The sequence below is a fragment of the Melopsittacus undulatus genome, chromosome 1, assembly GCF_012275295.1.
Source record: "Melopsittacus undulatus isolate bMelUnd1 chromosome 1, bMelUnd1.mat.Z, whole genome shotgun sequence".
NCBI lineage: Eukaryota > Metazoa > Chordata > Aves > Psittaciformes > Psittaculidae > Melopsittacus > Melopsittacus undulatus.
In genome coordinates, this window is record NC_047527.1 from 40,367,276 (window position 1) to 40,388,846 (window position 21,571).

Genomic DNA, 21,571 nt, shown 5'->3' on the forward strand with positions numbered 1-21,571 from the left:
GGTGAAAAATCAGCTGCTTTTCTACTAGGGAAAAAAAATAAATCAGCAAGTTTCTGGGCTGATGGTTTTTTATTTACTTGGGCTACTTCCATGGACTCTCCAGGAATGACCTAAACCATACCCTCTCATACGAAGCACACTGGGAATCCACTATAACATGGGCAGGATTACTCCAGAGCAGCGTCTGCAATCTTAAATGCTAAAAAATATCAGTCTGTAACTAACAAATACTGTCTAACTGAAACCCATTGAGGGCTGTTGGATGTTCAGAAACTAATATCAGATTTTTAAGTCGGATAAAATGCTGATGTTTCCTTGTCAAATGAGAAAAAATACAGCATTTTTTTTCATGCCCTGGATAATAAAATATCAATGTAAAATAAAGCTGCGAGGCTCAAGTTTAATAAATTTGAGAGATTTCTGAAGAGCAAAAACTTTCTCCTTCCTTGAATAGAGCGCAGTGGTTCAGCTTTACGTTTTGGCCAACCTGGAAGTTGCCCCTGTCTCTCACCACTGACCTATTTTAACCCTTTTTCTGTGTCTTTTTCCTTATACAGAAGTCAGGAATGAAAAAAAAAACTCTCTTTCCTTTTAACAGGGTCTGTCACTGGATTATTTTTCTGATCAACATCTGGGGTTAACTATCACAGAATTAATACAGGAAAGTGCCCTAACTTTCATCATTCCTAAGCTGTGTTGCCCTAATATGCATTGTCCCTGAGCCATGTTATCCACTGGAGGACAGCCATGAAACGGAGATGATTTTTCATTATTGAGGTAGGCAGCTGGCCTGCATCCAAATCTGCTCCAGAGAGGAAATCCAAATCTTATATGGTCTTATACTACTAAAACCCTCTTTTTAAACCTCTCTTCAGTCTTATGCTACTAAAAACCCTGTTACTTATTGATGAAAGATCTCAGGTTTAGAGTTTTCTCAAGGTGAGAGGACATCTTTATTCCTGTTTTTGACGATGTGACACCAAGAGTTATAAGAAGCTGTTAAGTATTATATATATATAAATTCATAAAAATCCAGACAAAAAAAACTAGGCATCTTTCATTGATTAAATATTGTTAATTAAATTCATAAAATTTCTCCCATCTTTACTCAGCACTTGTCAGACCACACCTGTGTTTGGTTTTGGTCCCTGTTATACAAAACAAATATATGGACAGGCTGGAAAGGGTCCTGAGAAGGGCTGCAAAGATGATCAAAGGACTGGGAAGCTTGCTGTATGATGCTTGCTGTATGCTGTAAGACTGAAAGACAACTGGGTCTGTTCAGCCTTGAGAAAAGAAGGCTGAGGGAAGACCTTATCACCATTTTCTGGCACTTAAAGTGTAGCCACAAAGAAGATGGAGACTCCCTTTTTACAATGAGTCACATGGAAAAGACAAGGGGTAATGGGCACAAGTTACTTGTGGGGAGATTCTGACTGGACACAGGAGGAAAATTTTTCAGAATAAGAACAATCAGCCATTGGAACAATCTCCCCAGTGAAGTGGTGGATTCCCCAACACTGGACACTTTAAAGATTCGTCTGGACAGGGTGCTGAGACATCTATGGTCATGCTTTGCCTAGATGTGTTGGACCAGATGATCCCTGAGGTCCCTTCCAACCTGGTGTTTATGATTCCATGAAATATTATTAATTAAATACTATTAATTCTAGTGCCTTGTCACATGATCACATTGTTTCTCTATGCTTCCTTCGTTTCACTTTAATGATGCACATACCAACAAGATAGACTGCAAAACTAGAAACTCCCGATGTGGGATTACCATCATATTTATCCAAACACACAAAACACTTATTTATCAATTGACTTTTAGGATGCTTTTTTAATAACTTCAAATGGAACAACCCACAGAATAAATCTGACTTCAGACATCATATTTTTCTCACTAGCAATGCTGCTGTTCATAAAGAAAGTGAAATCCACTTCTGAATGACAAATCTGTTTTCTTTCCCATTTAGAAATACAATTAATTTTGAACCTTTTTGTGTGCATTATCTTTCCTTCCTGAATAGGTAAGGCACACTTACAGCAGTGATCCTTGTATAATAAGAATGCACTGTACAATCTAGAAATACAGCCACAGCATAAGCCTTTAACCTTTGTTATGGAACATGCAGGATATTAACTCCAGCAATCTGTTCTAGAACAACACATTTTTGTGGATTTTATGAAACTGAAAAATAATCCAAATTTGTCTTTCCCTGGAAAATTCATATTTAGTACAATGGTTGGCAGAATAATGTTAGTGATACACATTTAAGAATATTTAAGAATATTGTTGTAAAAACTACCTTGCACAATTGAAAACATATTCCAAGTTGTTCTCAGCTTCTCTAACAATGACTTTATCACAGTACCAATACTGGGACTTGGCATTAGCCTCACAGCGCAACAGCACCTTCTGCAGTTTTCCAAGAGATACAGCTTCCACTTCAAAAGCATTGACCTAGAAGACAGAGGAGACAGCACTCTGCAATTTGCCACCAAGTCAGACTAGAAGCTGAAGTGGTTTAAAAGCCTGATTAACTCTCACAGTATACAAAGATTCCCGTTGTTTTTAATGACAGCTGAACTGTTTTCAGAGTGCTTACATCTGAAAAGTCAAATATCTTTTGATTACCTGTCAGAGCAAATGAGAAAACACAACCAAAAACAGACTGCAGTAATAATCCCAAATAAATTGTTTTTTCAGCCATCACCCAACAAGCTGCATACAACCCTTCGCCACTGTTTTAATACCTTGCATTTACAATTATTCTTCAGGTAAGAATGAGTTGAAGCTATTATTTCCTTTTTTAATATTTATTTAAAATACTGACTTTCTCATCTTTTTCTCTTTTTGGTCTCACCTCCTCTATTTACACTTTATTCTGGAAGAAACTGAAATCTGATATACCACTTTCTTCTTGTTACTCATTTAAGCTTGTGCTTACAGCTGGTAAAGATTGTTTTTATAGCAGCATGAAGCTGATCAGGTGAAGGGTTCAGGCTGGTGATTTTCTGTCACAGTAGAAGGCATACAGCTTTCTTTCTCCAAATGTTAAGTCCAGATAACTCAGTAAAAGGAAAAAGAAGGAAAGAATTACACTGGAAAAATCCTGTGTGTAAAGTTCTTGGTCTTTAGCAAATGGCAGAACTGAGACTGCCTGTGCAACTTTACTTCTCCCTTGTGTATATGTAATATATGATCACAAGCTATTCTCTCACTGCCTTAAGTTGTGCACAGGCAGGACTGCAGCTTTTCAATATTTCTTTTTATCTTCATTAACTTTATGATTCTATGCATTATTTACTGCATCCACCCAAAGAGTTCAGTGAAACAGAACTGATTTCCCAGTGATTTCACTTTTACATTTTTTCCATAGGACCCCAGTTTTCCACAAATGTGGAAATCTGGTTTTGAAAGGCTATCTACATAAATTTCATTTTATTTATATAGTTAAAACACTGAGGTTATTGACAAAACCTGCAAAGATGTAAAGTAGTTGGGGTGCTCAATCAAGAAAGAGAGGGGTTAGTTTATCAGCATATTTAGCATTTTAAAGAGCTTACTAGGCGCAGAGCAGAATTCTCGTTAAATAAATCTCAGTTACAGCTGTGGTTGTTCAGAAAAGTTAAACTAATTTTGTAGCAAAACAGAAGCATACAAAAAATAGTCACTCAGGAAAGCTTTATTTTAAGTGATTTGTCCAATATTTTGTAGAATATCTGTGGCAGGGATAAAATTAAGTTGTTTAAGTCAGCTCTCAACTGCCTGTGTCATAAAATGCCATATCCCAGGCTCTGTTCTGCTGCTCCATACAATCCATTGTCTCACTCACCCATTTTTATAACAAAATGCACTTTGAACTACAACCCTTAGCCCCTGTATAAATAATATCCTGAATTTACTATCAAGACTAATCCCTCTAGAAAATTCCACATAAATCCTGAATTTCAATTTGAAGAGAACATCATATTTTGTACATTTAAAATGATATCAAATATATATTTTAAAATAGTATAGCTACATCTGAAGTTTCCCAGCAGGTTATTTCTATTCTTGGCAATTTAGATATTACTTTTCATTTTGTAATTAAATGTTCCACTAAGACCTTCATATCATTTGTTAGACACACAAATGCTAATTTTTGACACCTCATAAAGGAAGATAGAAGCTACTGGAAGGGCTAAGATTAAATTCAACAGTTCCTGAAATTCAATCATACAACATTGCAGAAAATCAGGATGATGAATATTTTACTCATGGAGGAGCTAGGAAGGAATTTAAAGAAAAATTACTTTAAAGCTATCCTGTATTAATCACAATGCTATACATTAAAAATGTATATATAATGTATACATTTATACATTAAAAAATGCATAACAAACAGTCCTACTAAGATCCAAGATCCCAGAACCATTTCTCTGCACCTATTTGGAGCCAGCAAGTTTTAAATTCATAGGCAGCTCTTCTCATCATCCTTACGGGGGTTCTTCAAATGATTTTTCTTCCCCTTTTCCTGCCTGTATTTTCATTCATTTTAAGCATGTCTGGATAAGTAGAAAATTATTTTCTTTAGTTCCTAAAAATTATTTTTGTGATAATAATGAAGGTAAACCTCTGTGATCTTTTTTATTAGCTACCTGTTAAGACACATGCAAGTTACTTAGATGACTAAACAAATGGTTTTTCAGACTTACCATTCCTCTCTGAAAAGTTACGGGTATACCAGTTTTATGTAGAAGTCTTAGACCAGAATCTCCTCTGTCTCCATAGATGCACAGATATACTGCATAATCTGTATCAGTCTGCTCAAAGTCCCCAGTGTAGACATAAACATGGTACATGACAACTTTCAAAAATAATAAAAAAAAAAAGTTATGTGTAACACAACTGGTTTTATTCACTATTCTAGCTTAACTGAAACAGTGCCAGCAAGTCTTATTTGCAATTAATTTTCTGGAATATACTCTCCAGAAATCAGTCTAACTATCTGTCTTGAAGATTGCTAAGACCACATATATGAATGTACAGCAAATGGAATATAATTCAGATTGCATTAATACTGAAAATGAGGTGATATACATGTAACTGTACAATTGAAGTCCACACATACTTGGATAGACAGGCTTTCCAGCTTCCACTACTGGAAGTTCACAAAGAGATTCTCTATTATCACGATTCTTTGACAACCAGGTGTTTGTTGGAAAATTCAGCATTCTCTTGCTCTTTAGATGTTGCAGTGTCACCTAGAGAAGAAGTAATTCCAGCTGTGACTCAGTTCACTCTAGTGTTTTGCTTCTTAACAGCAAAACATATTTTTGTACCTTTTCTTCCATCTCAGAAAACAATACCACAATCAGAAAATATGACATACAAAAATGCAGTATTTTTATGCAACATTTTTATTTTGGCAACTACTTTGCAACTTGACTCATCACTAGAGAGGGCCTTTACTCACACCTGTGGTACTGCAGCTGAAACTGCCAGCCTCTGTTCTTTGAATACACTCTGGACCTTAAAATTATGTTATTCTTGGAATAAACAAAGCTGCAATTGAATCTGGCTATTTTGCCCCTAAAAGACAAAAGTCACCAATTCTGATTTCTGTAAGTGAGCCACCTCTATGTAACACTGACTGGAGTACTAAAGATGGAAAACTTTCTTGTAGGTGAGGTTAGATGAGACTGAGCTTTGGAAGACATGGAAAGATTGAAACTTTTTTATATTAAAATGAAAACAAGATGAAACTCTTCATTTGCATCCTTCTGAACTTTGGCAAGGAGAGGTTATGTTGAAATATTAAGTCAATTTATATTTGGCTCTTCTACAGCAGGAAGAACAAAAGACAGCCTGAGTACCAGCACCCTCTATATATTTCTCTAAAGTTAAAATTCAAATTCTCTAGTTATTTGCCACTGTACATTGTGATAGCTGTCTTACTTGTTTCTTGTAACTAAAGCAGTCTTTCCTCTCTTTTATGAGAGCAGTTTTTGTTGATCTTGAATTATAACAATGCTCACTACAATTTTTTCCATAGGCCTTACTAGCGAAGGGAAATCCGTGCCAGAAAACTGTCTTTCTGTACTTATGTTTTGAATGTGCATATTGTATGCATAACCCTTGCAAACAACATTATGAAAACAAGTACTCACATTCAAACTCTAACACTTAGGAAATCACGACAATATACGCCTTTATTTCACTTTCACAATAAAATAGTGTTTTAAGTAAAATAAACACTGCTTTTAACACTGAAGCAGGTATTTATTCTAACATGAAATACATTTGCAGCAGTGATTCTTCAACTTTAATGTTTATTGGCAGAGCTCCCACTGCTGATTCATAACAACTACAAATATTCACGGCTTTGTCAGAAAAAATACAGCTTTCAATCTGATTTCTTTCCATGAAAATAAATATTTTAAATCCCAGGGTTACCCTATGCAATTTGGACCAGTATGTTAAAGAAATATTTTGTAACTACTGGGATGGAGAGTAGGATTCCTGCAACCTTTTATCAACTGACATATTTCTATTTACATTTGGTTTTGGCACAATAGCAGTTAAAGCTTTTGTGTTAATGCAAAATCCCTCTGGTTGCCTAAATCAGGCTTTTTAAGATTCATTAAATGCAAAGGATAAACTTGTGTTTTTTACAGATTCAAAGTAAGAAAAAGACAAATACTTAAGTGCAATTCTGAATTAAATCTCAGATGGGGGGTCAGTGTCAACAGGAATTTAGTTTAAATTTAATCTGGTGAACATCCTCAAATATTATGAGAAAAACAGAAGCACAGAGCAAGACTTAATTCATCAAACTAAAAAAAAAAAGACAGCAATTTCTTTTTCTAGCCTACCCTTCAGCAAACTTTGCTCATTCTTCACATGCAGTTGTCATGAAATAATTGTTGCTCCATCATTTTCAAATTCTTCATAGATGGAATTTATAGCTAAAATCTCCCTAACACACACTGAAGAGTGCAGAGCTTCAGAAAGCAAAACTTGTTAGAACCAATCAATACACTAAAAATGGTATCTATAAACTACATGAATTAGAAATAATTGCATAACAATCCTACGTATTTCCAGCTCTCAGGTAATAGACTATATCAGTGCTTTACATAGAAATAGAACCATAGAATGGTTTGGGTTGGAAGGGATCTTAAAGATCATCCAGTTCCAACCCCCTGCCATGGGCAGTGACACCTTCCACTAGCCAAGGCTGCTCAAAGCCCCATCCAACCTTGTCTTGAACACTACCAGGAATGGGGCAGTCACAGCTTCTCTGGGCAACCTTCTCTAGTGTCTCACCACCCTCTTTTGTCATCTCTAAAGCAACCTAGCAACACAAAGCAATAAGAATGTATCACAATCAGCATGTTTGATTCATGAAAATATGGCTTCATGGAAAGATGGGCTTTTAGTTAATATAAAAAGAAATAAAACAGAAAAAAAAGTCACCAAAACAAATCTCACCCATTGTAAGTTCCACTCTGAGTGTTCATTCTCTAATCCATCAAGTTCAATTCTTATCTTGTAGATATTCCCAATGTTTTTTATTTTGACCTGAAAAAAGCCAAAACAATGCAACATATAACTACATTCAAAAATACATATAACTTACACTTTGAACTTCTGTGTTAGAGGCTGCATGTTAATTCAGGAAGGCCATGTCTAATAAACTAACACTGTATCCAGTTCATAGTAAAAGACACTTCAGTTGCAGTCTCCCACACATATGGAAATAGCATCCCAATGGCAAACACAGGCCTATGAATTCTATGGCTAAAACCTTTAAAAGCCTTCAGGACACCTTGCCAGAAAACACCCTAAACATTTCACTTCCTATATTTTCAATCATCATGTATGAAGTAAGCTCAAAAACCCTGGTTTTATTTATGCATAAACCCCATTTGACCTTTATTTCTACATTTGGCCACTCATCAAGTTTGGGCTATATTTCTGGAAAAAAATATAGCGACATCACATTTGGGGGAAGGGAGGGAGGGAAGAGATACGTACAACTGCATCCTTATCTAATTGGTTCTAGATTTCTCTGAACCACTATAGTATCTGAGTGTACAGGAACAATGCACAATATTTGACAGGCAGATTTTGGCTTAGAGGATCCAGAAAAGAGACTGCTTCTGTTTTGTCTAAGCAGGTTTCTGTCTATGCTCCAATTTGACCAGATTACAGCCTAGTGAAATCACAATGCTTGCCAGAGAAATGAGTTAGTAGATTTGAACTATTCAAAGTTTGAAGAGTAAAAAAAAGTTGGTGAGGGCCACTCATGAGAGCGATAAGAATATAAAATTTAATCCACTAAAATACAGGTGACAAGTTTTTCATAATGGAGCACAGCAACATGACCATAAACCCTAGTGTGTCAAAGTGAAGGATAGAAAACTCTTGACGTCCTTAAAGAATAAGCTTTCAAAAGCTGGCAGACTTTGAAAGTGACTGATGCTGTGTTTGTCTTCTCACTATGATTTGTAGTTACTTGCACTGTTGCTGCACTTTCAAGCATTATACATGCTCTTATGAAATCTACTCTATGCAATCCCATCCCATGCCACTTATCTGGGGTTTATTTGAAGTCTAGCCATTATTTAAAGTGAGCATAAATCATTTTAGAGCATTTCCAATGTAGCACTAGGGAAGAAAAAGTGCATTAGAATGTTATTTCTCAAATAACAGTTCTATTAGCAAAAGGTTGGTAACAGCCTAATCCTCTCCATCATTTACATTTGGAACAACTATTTTCACTGTACAAAAATCATTTTCTTTTCATTCTCTTAGAAACACCTCCTAGTGTATTATCCACTCATTCTTTACCTTCATTAATAAAAATCCCCCTTCTCTTTTCAGAGATCAGAATTACCTCAGTTCCTATATCAGCTTTTGTGCTCTTGTATAATACACTTTAATATTACAACATTACTATGCTTTAGTAAAAGATTTCTAGAAGCAAACAACTTTTACCCTTGATTTCCTGGACACTGAAATGCACTCAGTGAACCACAATGGTTGTTTGAGAAAGAATCTGGGGAATTCATACCTGTATTTGTATTCGTATAGTTGCTACATTACATGAATTTCATTAACAAAATAAATGCTAAGTCCAGGCTTGCAGCACTGATGTGACAATATGATTCCTGTCTGTTCCATCAGCTTAAGAAAATAGCTTTGTTTGGTGGAATCTCTTTCTGCTATCCTCGGTTATGCTGCATATTTCTCTCTATAAAATAATCTTACTAGATGTAACCTGGAGACTTTGGGATTAAAGCAGTAGTAAAGTAAGGACACATGCTTATTTTACTTAAGCTTCACTTAAAACCCAACCATTGTCATTTCCTGCATTTCACAAAACTACTGAGTTCTCAAGTAACACAAGATATTGTCTTCTCATTCACAGAACTGGTGTTCACTGAATATATAGTGCTGTCATGTTGTCTGTTTATTCTAATGAATCTCTCTTTAGTCTTTTGGTTAAAAACAGAAAATAGTTACATTACAATTTCATGTATCAATACAAAACATAAATGCACTGGACTTCGTTAGATTACAAGGAGTGATTTCTGCTTCAAACAAGCAGAGGTCTCCCAGACAAAAACACTCAGGTAGCCTTGATTTTCTTCATGCACAGTCTTAGAAAATATGTAACTGGCAGTGACTACTCACCTGGCTAAGGCAAGAGAGGGAAGACCACAGATTAATTCTACTCAAATTTTTCATAGTTGGGCATATTGCTGATAAGCGAAAGGTTAAAAAAACTGATTTAAAATTGCCTTAGTATAACAGGCTTTTGAAATCTGTTTTCTTTGCTGAAACCCTTGCCAGAGCTATGATTAAACTGATTTCTTAAAAAAAAACAGAATTTAGTATCTTCTGCTCTGAAAAATATCAGTGGAAACATATCAAGCTCAAAGATGCAAATGGTAAAAAAGGAGATGAATCTTTTTAAGTCTTACATTCCTACTTTCATTTCAAGACTTATTCTGCTAAGCAAGTGCAGGATAAAGTTTGAAGAGAAAAAAAGAAGAAAGAGCTCTTACTCAGAGGCTTTTTCTTTGTGGATTTATCTACTGCAGACTAAAAAGCAAGAAGCACTTTGGTGACATTTGCTGTTTCATGCCTGAAAGCAATAGTGTCAAGAGAGATGTAAAGAATCATAGTAGTAGCCCCAGGTGCTGAAAGATTTTGCTCTCAGAAGATCAATATCCCCAGCACACAGCCATAGTGGGTAATATCTATTTTAGAGAAAAAAAATTGGTCTATCTCTTAAGAATGTATGGATTAACATTGCAAACATGCCATTACCCAACGTTGCTTATAAATTATTCACTAATTAGGAGAACAGGATTCCCCATGGATCATAATATATAGCTTATATGCTTTTAAAAGGAACATTACAGTTTGTTATCTTCCTGCTTATGCCCTATTCATAGAGAGTGTTATTATTAATATTATTGAGAGTAGCTACCTTGGTTTGTGCCAAAATTGTATTAGATGAGTTGATGTGTGGAAAAAAATCTGAACAAAATGTGCTGAATATAACTTCTGCTTCAGTTAGCTGAAGACAGGAATGTGTTGCATGCATCTCAGACAGAAGGATTTAAGCAAAACAAATTTTAGCCCCTTTGGTAGTTTCCTCCTGTCCAATCTAGACATAATTTCCTTACTACAATAGAGGTGAGGTTATTCTTAAATAATAACAGAACTCTGTGTTTTTGTGGCATGCTAACATGAAGTTTTGATTGGGCTTTTAGTAATTCCATAGGTAAAACTTCAGGCATTTCTGCTATTTATAATATGGAGGATGTACGAAGGTTTTTCTTCCTAAATTGAACTAGTTCCACAGTATACATTTTATATTATGCTTGAAAAATATATACATGAAGACATAATTACCAAAGATACAAGTCTTACATCAGACATAGTTTGTTTAGGAGTGGACAGTTTCTAAAGCTACTTTCAGATCAATTGCCTTAAAGAAATCAATTTACTCCCTCAGTTGTCCCATTTGGACTACTGTGTGAAGGAAAGCGGATTGAAAGAAAGAGTATTTCCTCTGTATGCATCAAGCTGATTTAGTGCAGAATTCATAGAGATTAGATAGAGATTTATTTTATGCAGTAAACACAGGGGAAAAACATTTTTTCTTTTTGCCTGACAGAATAATCTTTGGAAAGATACATATTAAATAATGTTCTTAGCCTTAATTAGCTACCTGAAATTCATCCTCCTGCCTGGGAAGAAACAGCTGCTTTCTGCTGTCCTTGCCAAGAGTTATTGGTCCAGCTACTCCTGTGTCTCCATATATCCAGAGAGCGATATTTGCTTCTGTTCCTGCATTTCCTGTCAGCATTGACACTCTCCATTCATCATCCGAAGGAAGGGGACACTCACCACCTTGGGGATTTCGCATTTCCTCTGTGAAATACAGAACATTAGTAGGAGACAAAAATCATCATGAAGCTGCCAGTTGCTGTTGTAACTTCAGCACATAAGGAGACCATAACAGAGAGAGGGTTGTATTTTTTCATGGCAAGAGAGATAGTCTGAAAAGGTTGATGAATGTTTCTTGTCTAGACCAAAACATACTGATCAGTTGAGCTACAAGAATCAGATGGAAAAGAACAAGTATCTCTCACATGCACTATCATCATATTATTTTTCATACATATTCTGATGTAAAGATGCTGTGATGCAGAACTATGACATTTAGAAATCAGTAGAATTAGTTGTTAATACTCCTCTAATGCCTTGTGTTGGGACATTATCAGCAGAATCACATGTCTGAGAATAGAAGCAATTTTTATTTCAAATAGAAAAAGAGAAATCATTTAGGAAATTAACTTTCTTCAAGTTAAATATTAATTAAATACTGTAAAATACTCAAAAAAAGAGTATAATGTAGCCTTGCCCAGTTATACCTATGCATACAGTGCCGGCATTTGAGCTAAGGCTGGTCCTGTATGAATGACAGTAGTAGCACAGTACCACTTTATGAATAAGTTTCATGGATTTAATGCCTAAGCAAATATAATTCTGGAAAACAGATATTTCACTTTAGAATAACAGTGATCTTCCATCTCCCTTAAGAGAAATACATACGTGCACAAAGATTTCAAGAGACACATCTGCACATGAGAATTGAAAAAATAGGCTCTCTTTGGATAAAGGGCTAAAAGAATTTAGTTTTGTGTATTCTAATCAATGTGAAGTTTACAAACATCAGATGTCTGGAACACTACTTTTCAATAAAGTGATCACTGACCATGAGGTCCTCTCCAAAAGAGGATCACAACACCACAAGAATTTATAATCTGTTCTGACATAAGAGGCAGATATAAACTCTACATTTGAAAAGATGAACTAACACATTATCTATATACTGTGCCCTGCAGGGGTTCCCAAACTTCTCTCTATGAGGCTTTTCCATGCAGCTGCAGAGACTTTTTAATATGCTGACCATAATTAGTATAATCTGTGCTGCAGAATAATTTTCTTTTGTATCCCCCAGCTCATCCTCCGTCCATTCCACAGCTTTCTATGAACCAAGCTTTTGGAGGCCAGAGGCTCCCAACACATAATGATATTTTCTTACAATTTTGCAGAATTCATAAATAGCCACTGGTATGAATTTGTTGAAGAATTCCCACAGCATCACTATGTATGCTCCTGCTGCACTATATAACTTTCTATTAGAGCCCTTTTTTATTTTCTTGCTTAAAATACTGCACTGGGCTTCTCTGGGTTGGAGTTTTCCCCCTTCACTTATGAAACTGCCTTTACCTCAAAGAAAAAGAAAAAACATTAAAAAACCACCATCACTCACCTCCAGCAGAATGACACCCAGCTAGTCCCCAAGGAACAGCTACCTCAGTTTTATTTCTGAGAATGACAATATACGAAGCATCTCTTTGTTCAGCTGGGGTCAGCTGTTCCATCCTAGGCCCTTGCTGTTGTCACCCTCCTCCCAGCCTACTCACTGGGAGGGCAGAGAAACTGAGGTGGACTCAGTGCTGTGCAAGCACTGTTCAGCAACACCTAAAACACTATTGTGCTATCAACACTGCTTTGGTCGCCAGGCTAAAACACAGCAACAGAACAGACTGCTGTGAAGAAAATTAAGTCTATCCCAGCCAAGCCCAAGGCTTTGAGCAATCTGGTCTTGTGGAAGGTGTCCCTGCTAGAGGCGGGGGGGGGGCTGGAGCTAGAACTTTAAGGTCCCTTCCAACCCAAACCATTCTATGATGTTATTAAAATAAAGCAGTACCTAAGGCAGAAATTTACAAAATTTATCTGACTGTGTTTTGCTCCTAGCATTAAAATATAAGTTTGAGGGTAAAGTGTAAAACAGTTTTGATTCCTTAAGACCTGCTTCTCAATAAACTTTTATGAGCAACAAATTCCATATCCTGCTGAAACATCTCTGAAACAAATTGGGTAAGTGAAGAAGGATTGATTCAATACTGAGACATTGTCATGATCTTCCCTTTAAATTTCCTTAAATGTCACTTTTACAATAGTAAACAAATGCCTTTTCTCTTAAAAGTTGGACTTAAAATTAATTACATAGTTTCTTGGGTCGATTGTCCTATAGGTTAAATCAACAAGGTAACTAAAGCATCAAACCTGAATTATGATGCACTAGCACTGACCTCTTAACTGATGTGGAATAACTGCACAGGGAATTGCAAAGGAATTAGGATCAAGTACCAAGTTACATGACAAGAAAGGAATAATTCTGGAGTCAGGGAAATTTCAGCCTTGGTAAAGAGTCTAAAATTAGGTTAATCAATTTTTAAGGAATTCAGAACTGCAATAGTATGGCTTTTATAACAGTGCTTTAAACAGTAGTAGTAGTGGTAGTATGACTTTGGATTATTTTGTATTCTTAGTATTCTTTGTCTTATTCGTATTCTTAGATACAGGAATTTAGAAATAGGCAATAGTGTCATAAAGATTGCTGGGTTTGTTAGATTATTCATCATGACTGATAGCAAGTTATTTTGAAAGAAAAATGAAAATCCATACACTAAAAATAAAGCAAAAAGGCAAATATCTTGTATTTACTGGACTAAAAACTTGCTTACACTTGTCTTTCAGTAACTGAAAGAATGATAGCAAAATAGTTACTTGGTATAACAAATATTCTTTGAGAACTTGACTATATAACTTTCTGTTACTGCAGTTATCTAGCTTCTCACCTATAACTCTGAAAGCCAGAGCTTCTTCCAGCTACCTAAACCCATGCCTTTCTTACACAGAGATGAATATTTTCATGAAATACACAGGTGTTCAAGAAGCATAAGGAATCCCAGGCTGCTCCATAGGCTTAGCACAAGATTTCTATACTCGGGCTTAAATCACGACACTACCATAAGAAGCTACTGCAACCTCAGACTATTACCTCTTGGAAACAATTGCAATGCACAAACAATTCACAGGCTTGGAATGCTTTTTGCCTCATAATTTACTGGCTCTTCTTACAAATGGAAATCAGTGGCATTGATTTGCTACAGGCTAAAAATATTCCAGCCTGAAAAGAGCATTTGATGGTTACCCTGCATTAGTCATGGGAGTTTACACCCTTCATGACACCATGCTGTAAATCTGTTGCAACAAGAATTCATTCTGATAGTTCTGCATGAGAATGGTGAAGTCACAGCCCTTCATGCAGTTTCATAAAAAGAACTTTATTTTTAATTTACTTATCCTAAATCTAAAGCAGAAATAAATGATCTTCTGAGACAAGATCGTTATGACTGAGTGACACTTTTGAAATGAACCATCAGAAAAACTAATCTTTAAAGCAGAAGCTTGGACACTAAAGTTGACAGATGTTTATTACACCTTTTTGTATCATCATTTCCAATGTAATCCAAATGGAAATGAGATCAGAATCGATTAGAATCTTATTTTCTATTGTAAGTAAAATATATTAAATATTAATAGTAACTAACAGTATTATAGACATACAGGAAAGGGACATGGTAGTCGTAGAAATAATTTCTCAGAGATACGATTTGTTATTTTAGAAGTTTTAGTGTCTTCTGCATCATCTCCTTTATCCCTAGACTTTGTGGTCCTCTAAATATGTATGCAGTATTTCCCTTCTGTTTTGGGCAGTGCTTTTGATCCATCTTGAGTCTGTAAAATGGCGTCTTGCTTGCATTTTAGCTGACTTGTTTCCGATATTCTTTCCATCCCATGAGCTGTTAAGTAGAAGCTGAGACCTACCATTATCCTTCTACAGTGAAAGAATTTTTTTGAGGAACACAGAACTCACACTGCAACAGGAGAAGCCCCAAGTGCTGTGGCACAGTTTTCAGTTTAATTAATGCTAAATCAATTATTATTTGTGAAAACACCACCAAAACACAGCTACCTGTTAGCAGACACAGACATAAAAAAGGCGGCCTGGTCAGCCTACAGGTTAATCTGCTCTGAGTTTGCATTCTAAGTGTACTCAATACAATTACCCCTTTTTCAAATGTTAGCTGGGAGTGAAAAAGCAAATGAGTATTTAATGATTATCTGCTTAAAATTAAGGCTCACCTATACACATCAAAAGTCAATAACCCTTAAAGTATTCTAAGTTAATACATCTTACTAAAAATTAGCATTTCCTTTGAAGGGCAGAGTAACTTTGATATTTCTATTCATCTTGCATAAGTAGAGTCCAAATTTATGAATGTTAGAAATATTTCCTACAAACCTCTATAGTCTCTGTGCAACCAATTTCACAGCAGATACCGCTTCTATAAAAGGATCATTTGTATCCAACACTAAAAACATACAGCTTCTTTGAAAACAGGTTTGATGGCTTGTGTATTGTTGCCATGGGTTTCAAATACAGCATATCTCACCAATTGCTGACAACTTACAACAGTTTGGGACAGCTAATACAGTGATACAGCATGAATTCTGATAGATTAGAAACTGAAAGTGAGTATTTTGAGCTAAGAATGGAAACAACGTTGGAAGAAACAATTAATAGTAATTAATAATAATAATCCACACTTATGATTTGAATTAAACTAAGAGTTCAAACAATCTTTTTTTAAGTCCTTACTGATACTTCACATTATACTCTATGAACAACTATGCCATATTTGATGTCTTGTTCACATTGTCAGGCTTTTCATGTACTCTTTGAAACTGTAGACTGAAGACCAAGCTCAAAATCAAATCAGCAAACCACCTGAATTATTTGGTACATGAATGCCTTTGGGACTACCTCCAGCTGACTAAGCATGTCTCTCTTAGTGGAATCTCTAATGTAACTTTGTCTTTAAAGCTCACTCAAAGTAACAGATATCTTTGCACCATACAGATGTGCCTCAATATGCTGTGTGAAGCTCGATAGTCCCATTTATCCCTTCTGCTTTTCATGGCAATGTGACATGGTTCAGGCTGTGCAAACAGTATCCTTGGGTACATTGAGATAAAAGAGAGGCATTAAGTAAACATAACCATCCCCTCTCCTTCAGAGATCTTTCATTCCCTGTTTGGCACATCTTCGTTGGTTACTAGGATGCTGAATACTCCTATAAAACATTTTGAGTTTGGAAAACATTGCCTTCCATGATTTATGCAATTTCTGTTGTTAAAGAAAGTGGTTGTTTATTCCAAAAAATACCATCCAGTAGACTATCACTCCAGAAGCATGACCAGAACATTGTTTATCTACTCCTACCTGCTAAAACACAGGCATAAAACTAGCATGCAGTGCACCAAAAACTTCCTATTTCCCTCAGTGAATCATAAAGTGGAACATGTAAGAGAGAACATAAATAAGAAATACTCTGTTACTTCCAGTGATCTTTGGATTGGGCTCTGTGCCATAGCAACCTCTTCATTTCCACAAAAACAGTTCTTACGATAGATGGATAGTTACTTTAAAAACAAAAGCAGTGCGAAGTCACCAATTATTGCCTTAGCAGTAAACCACATTCTAATGTCCTTTTAAAAAACAATAGCCAGTAATGTGTTTTATGTTGTATGTATGCATGCATAAATCAATAGTCTAGAAAAGCTATTCATTGGCATTTCTGGGATAAGTCACTGTAAATGTGTATGGAAGACAGACATAACATAATGCTGTATCACAGCTACTTCGTAAACTGTTGCTTACTTGAGGGTGGAAAAGTTAAAGAGCTTTGAGATATTGGCTTCTGGGCTTTTGCCGGTTGGAGCTGAGATTCACTGAAGTCTTTTTTCTCTTGATTGGGTGCTGCAGATGTTCCCATAGGCTTTTCCCGGCCAACTGAAACAATGAAATGTAAATTTTGTCACTAGCTACAAACCATTTTTCTTGCTTGGAAGCTTCACATATATTCAGTGACAAGTGCTAATAACAGATCTCACAATTGTTCAACACAGTGGACATTGAAATAGTTTCTCTAAGTATTGCACAGCCAGTAGCAATAGGCTCCTATATTTAGTAGCTTGCCACAAAAAGGGGGGAAAAAATCTGGCATGCCAATAAAGTTCTTTTACTGCTTTGAAAATTTAAGTAACTATTTAACATGGATGTATGAATAAAATGGCTCGTTAAAATGCAGTTTTCCCTAAAATAAACCTCTCCACGCTCCTGGTGTTTTCTTTAAGAGTGAATGCTGAAATGAAAACTGCTAGAGGCCATTTCTGATAACAAAGTACCAAACAGACAATCTTGGTTGCTCTCATGGAAGATATTAGCTCCCTTCGTCTTCCTTTTACTGAGCAACAAGGATTTAGGAGAACTGAAGCCTATAACAAAGTAATATTAACTTTATTTTAATGGCATCAGTAAGCCCTGCTTTGTTGAGAATTCCCATTGAAAAGACTGCTCTTCCAAAAAGTAACAAAGAAAAATATACTTTCCTCATTTCTACAAGGACAAAATAACCAAAATATTCTTGTCACCTTGAAACAAGTAGGGACTGAATGGTAGGGGTGCCATTACAGTGACTTTCATAATGCTTCTGTATGTCTCAGTAACAATACACATAGAACAACTAATAATAAGACTGGTTGTACATTTTGACACTTTCTCTTGAAGATAAGATTCAAGACGAGCTTGTTCTGCTTGTGCCTGGCAAAAAAACCTGACTTCTTCAATTTCAAATGTCCAGCTTAGCTTTCTCACGAGATTTTTCATTTCTTGATCTCTGTAGAAATGTCCACCAGAGAAGAATACAAGTGCTTAATTCCACTGTTTTCTGCAGTTATAATCCAAGTCATCTGGCTGTGTTTGGTAACTAATTGTCATAGAATCATAGAATAGTTAGGGTTGGAAAGGACCTTAAGATCACCTAGTTCCAACCCCCCTGCCATGGGCAGGAACACCTCACACTAAACCATGTCACCCAAGGCTCTGTCCAACTTGACCTTGAACACCGCCAGGGATGGAGCATTCACAGCTTCCCTGGGCAGCCCATTCCACTGCCTCACCATCCTTACAGTAAAGAACTTCCTCCTCATATCCAGTCTAAACTTCCCCTGTTTAAGTTTTAACCCGTTACCCCTTGTCCTATCAGTACAGTAGAGTCCATCTCCAGCATCCTTATAGGCCCCCTTCAGACACTGGAAGGCTGCTATGAGGTCTCCCTCTATGCAGCCGTCTCTTCTCCAGGCTGAACCTGGAGAATTGTCCAACGCATTAAAATTTTCATTCTTCTTCAGGAGAAGAGACCAGCACACAATCTAGTTGCCATGATCCAGAGTGTGCAGAGAGCTAATTTCTGAGTCCTATTTATTTGACTAGAACAGGTCAGCTCCCTAGTGAGGAAGATTTTGGACCACAATACCTCTCAAATCTGACTATGGGACAGAAGAATCACTTAATGAATACACTAGTAAAAAAAAATTATTTCTTCTGTGTCATTTATTGTTATAAAAAGAGAGAAAAATAGAGAAATTAGATAAGTACGCAGGAGAAATTGTGTGCATACAGTAAGTTTTTCAGCTTTAAAATTACTGAAAGAGAACAAGTAAAATGGTGTAAATTTAGCTTTTACACTTTTGCTTTGACTTTTTTCAGTTAGAAATACTAATCACTAAGGCAAACTGTACAATATTAGGAAATCACATACATTTGATGACCTGTGGGTAGAAAAAAATGTTCCTCTCTCCAGTGTTAATGACTGGTTTAGTCTGACCATCTGGCAGGAGACCAACATATATCCCTTTATGTTGCACTGATTCTAGACTTACAGATCCAGTTTCCAAATTCTTCTCAATTCTAAAGTGACAGTATTCATCACCTGTGCCCTAAGAAATTGAAAGCAAAACATGAATTTAACAACTGAACTGATGGAGCAAGGCAAATTGGATGTTTTTTTAGGAATTAAATATTACTACTTTCTAATAACATTTCAGATTAATTTTAGGTTCTTCACAACATGCTGCACTAATACACACACAAAGGCATACCTGCACCATATTCCTGTTTATTCCTTTGTGACCAGAAAGACTGATCACATAATTTGAGTAAGTGAGTGAAAGATTACATATGAAAGCATTTTACATTAGGATTTAGGCTAAGTTTAGGATATATTCAAAGGATTATCCCACTTAAACAACTTTCAGATGATTAGGGAATGTGAAAATACCTAATTTGGAAATCAGAGTATATTTATATAGAAACTGGTACATAGCACAATTTGCTAATGCTACCGGATGTAACATCTGTTAAATATGCTTTTGTTCTTTTCGTGAACTGCAACTCTTAATATTTTTTTCTCCATTTCATAGCACTTCCAAGATTAATCTCAAAGCCTTTACACAATCAAACCTCAATAGACCTCTACACCATTCCACCTTTTAATAGCAATAAATTAGCATGTTGTTGATTTTAAAGCACATAGGTCCACACACAAATGTAGCAGTCACAGTAACACGGCTGAGACATCAAAGCCTACCTAGTTTTCAGAACATCCTTCTGGCCAGTACCAAATACGGACTATAAAAATCCTAGTTTAACATGTCTCAGAGAAGAGCACTCACTCTCATATTACATTTTTAACCTCAAAATACACTAACTGCTAGAGAAAAACATTCAAGTTGTACATCAAATACTCCTTTCAATCCAGACCTCCTGGTGAAGACACAGCTGAAAAATTAAGCCTATATTCAAAATATGGTACAAATATCTTAATCGCTGATCAAACTACATCGGAGTCAATGACAAAGCTCTCATGGACCTCGCATCTGAGTTCTTACACAGCTCTATGTCATACTCACATGTTGAAACTCGCAAACTTTAACTTGGATGAACAGACACAAACCGCAAGTCAGTGAAATACTCAGTTGCTTACCTCTTAATGACTCTTTAGTGGCGTTTATCATCAATTTATTTAGATTCAATACCACTTCAAGCCCCTGAACATGTTTGTGTTCTCACATATTCAAAACAATTATATCAGTTCATATCAGCAGTTATGGAATTTGTAAACATTGAATCTAATGAGCAAATCCTGATGCCTCATTCTTTTTTGCTCTCAAATGTAAATCTACAATAGTTAAACTCCTAGCAGACAGAGAATATTTCAACCATCCACCAAGCTGAGTTTAGTTATTACTAAATATGCAGACTACTGCTGAGGTATTTGAAGAATAAACTGTATGTGGTTGCCTGATGAATTTAAAAACAAAACAAAACAGGTTCTTCATTTCAGACAAAACAATTATTTGTAAAAGCTGGGACACCAACATTGCTGCAACAATTTCCAAACTCACACCAGTCTAACTGTGGTTGTTTAACAAAAATCAAATTAACAGAACAGTCTTGGCAGAGCCATCAACTCTCTTGCAACACATGAATTTTAACTACATCCACATTCTGAGTAAATATATAATCTGATCTTTGCAGTCAAGTGTCAAAATCGACATGACAGCATCTCTCGCTGTATCTTTCTATCTTTTCTTGGGCAAATGAAGTAAAAGGTCTGAAAATTTTTAAATCTGAACCATGTTCTATCCAATTTTTATCTAAGCAAGTAAAAAAAGATTCTCTCCTATCACTGACAATTTACTCAAACTGTCTCCACAGAGAAATACAAAAAAGAAATGCTTACTGTTCCATTACACTGGTCATCTTTGATCTTCAGATACATCCTTGGGTTTCTCACACTTTCGAACATGCAGAGTCCAGAGCCAATTTTATGCACCTTCCAATAGGATTCTGGCTGCTGCTGACCTGCTCCACTGCAGCTCCCATCAGGCTTAAGGGACAGAGCCTGGCAGAAACTTGTGTTAAGCAGAATGATGGCACCATGGTGAAACACACCCTTCAGATCAGAGACAAGAAGTCCTTCGTCAATAACACAGTTTTTCTCCATATTAAACTTTGATATTGATAGCATTCACACTGTTTTATTTCAAGCACTTATTCATGCATAAAACATAGTGAGTCCCAAGTAAACCAAGAATGTCTTCAGTCTTTAAATATTTGCTGCTTTCTGTGCAGACATTAACCTAAAAAGTGGAAAATCTTCCCTACTCCACAGCTTCCCTACTTTTTGTTTTTCAGGAGTGCAAGCACAACATCCAGAGCACAAGGTCAAA

The 21,571-nt window shown here is 36.0% G+C and overlaps 1 protein-coding gene across 1 annotated transcript in view; it reads right to left on the reverse strand.

The window, feature by feature from the left end:
- The window catches only part of RP1 (RP1 axonemal microtubule associated), a 179,103-nt gene that overhangs the window by 121,512 nt on the left and 36,020 nt on the right, over positions 1–21,571 (reverse strand). Inside the window, 8 exon segments of the mRNA XM_034060203.1 lie at positions 2,313–2,467; positions 4,705–4,856; positions 5,121–5,253; positions 7,484–7,573; positions 11,241–11,443; positions 17,157–17,288; positions 19,099–19,276; positions 21,082–21,294. Of these exon segments, the coding sequence (XP_033916094.1) occupies positions 2,313–2,467; positions 4,705–4,856; positions 5,121–5,253; positions 7,484–7,573; positions 11,241–11,443; positions 17,157–17,288; positions 19,099–19,276; positions 21,082–21,294 (1,256 nt within the window).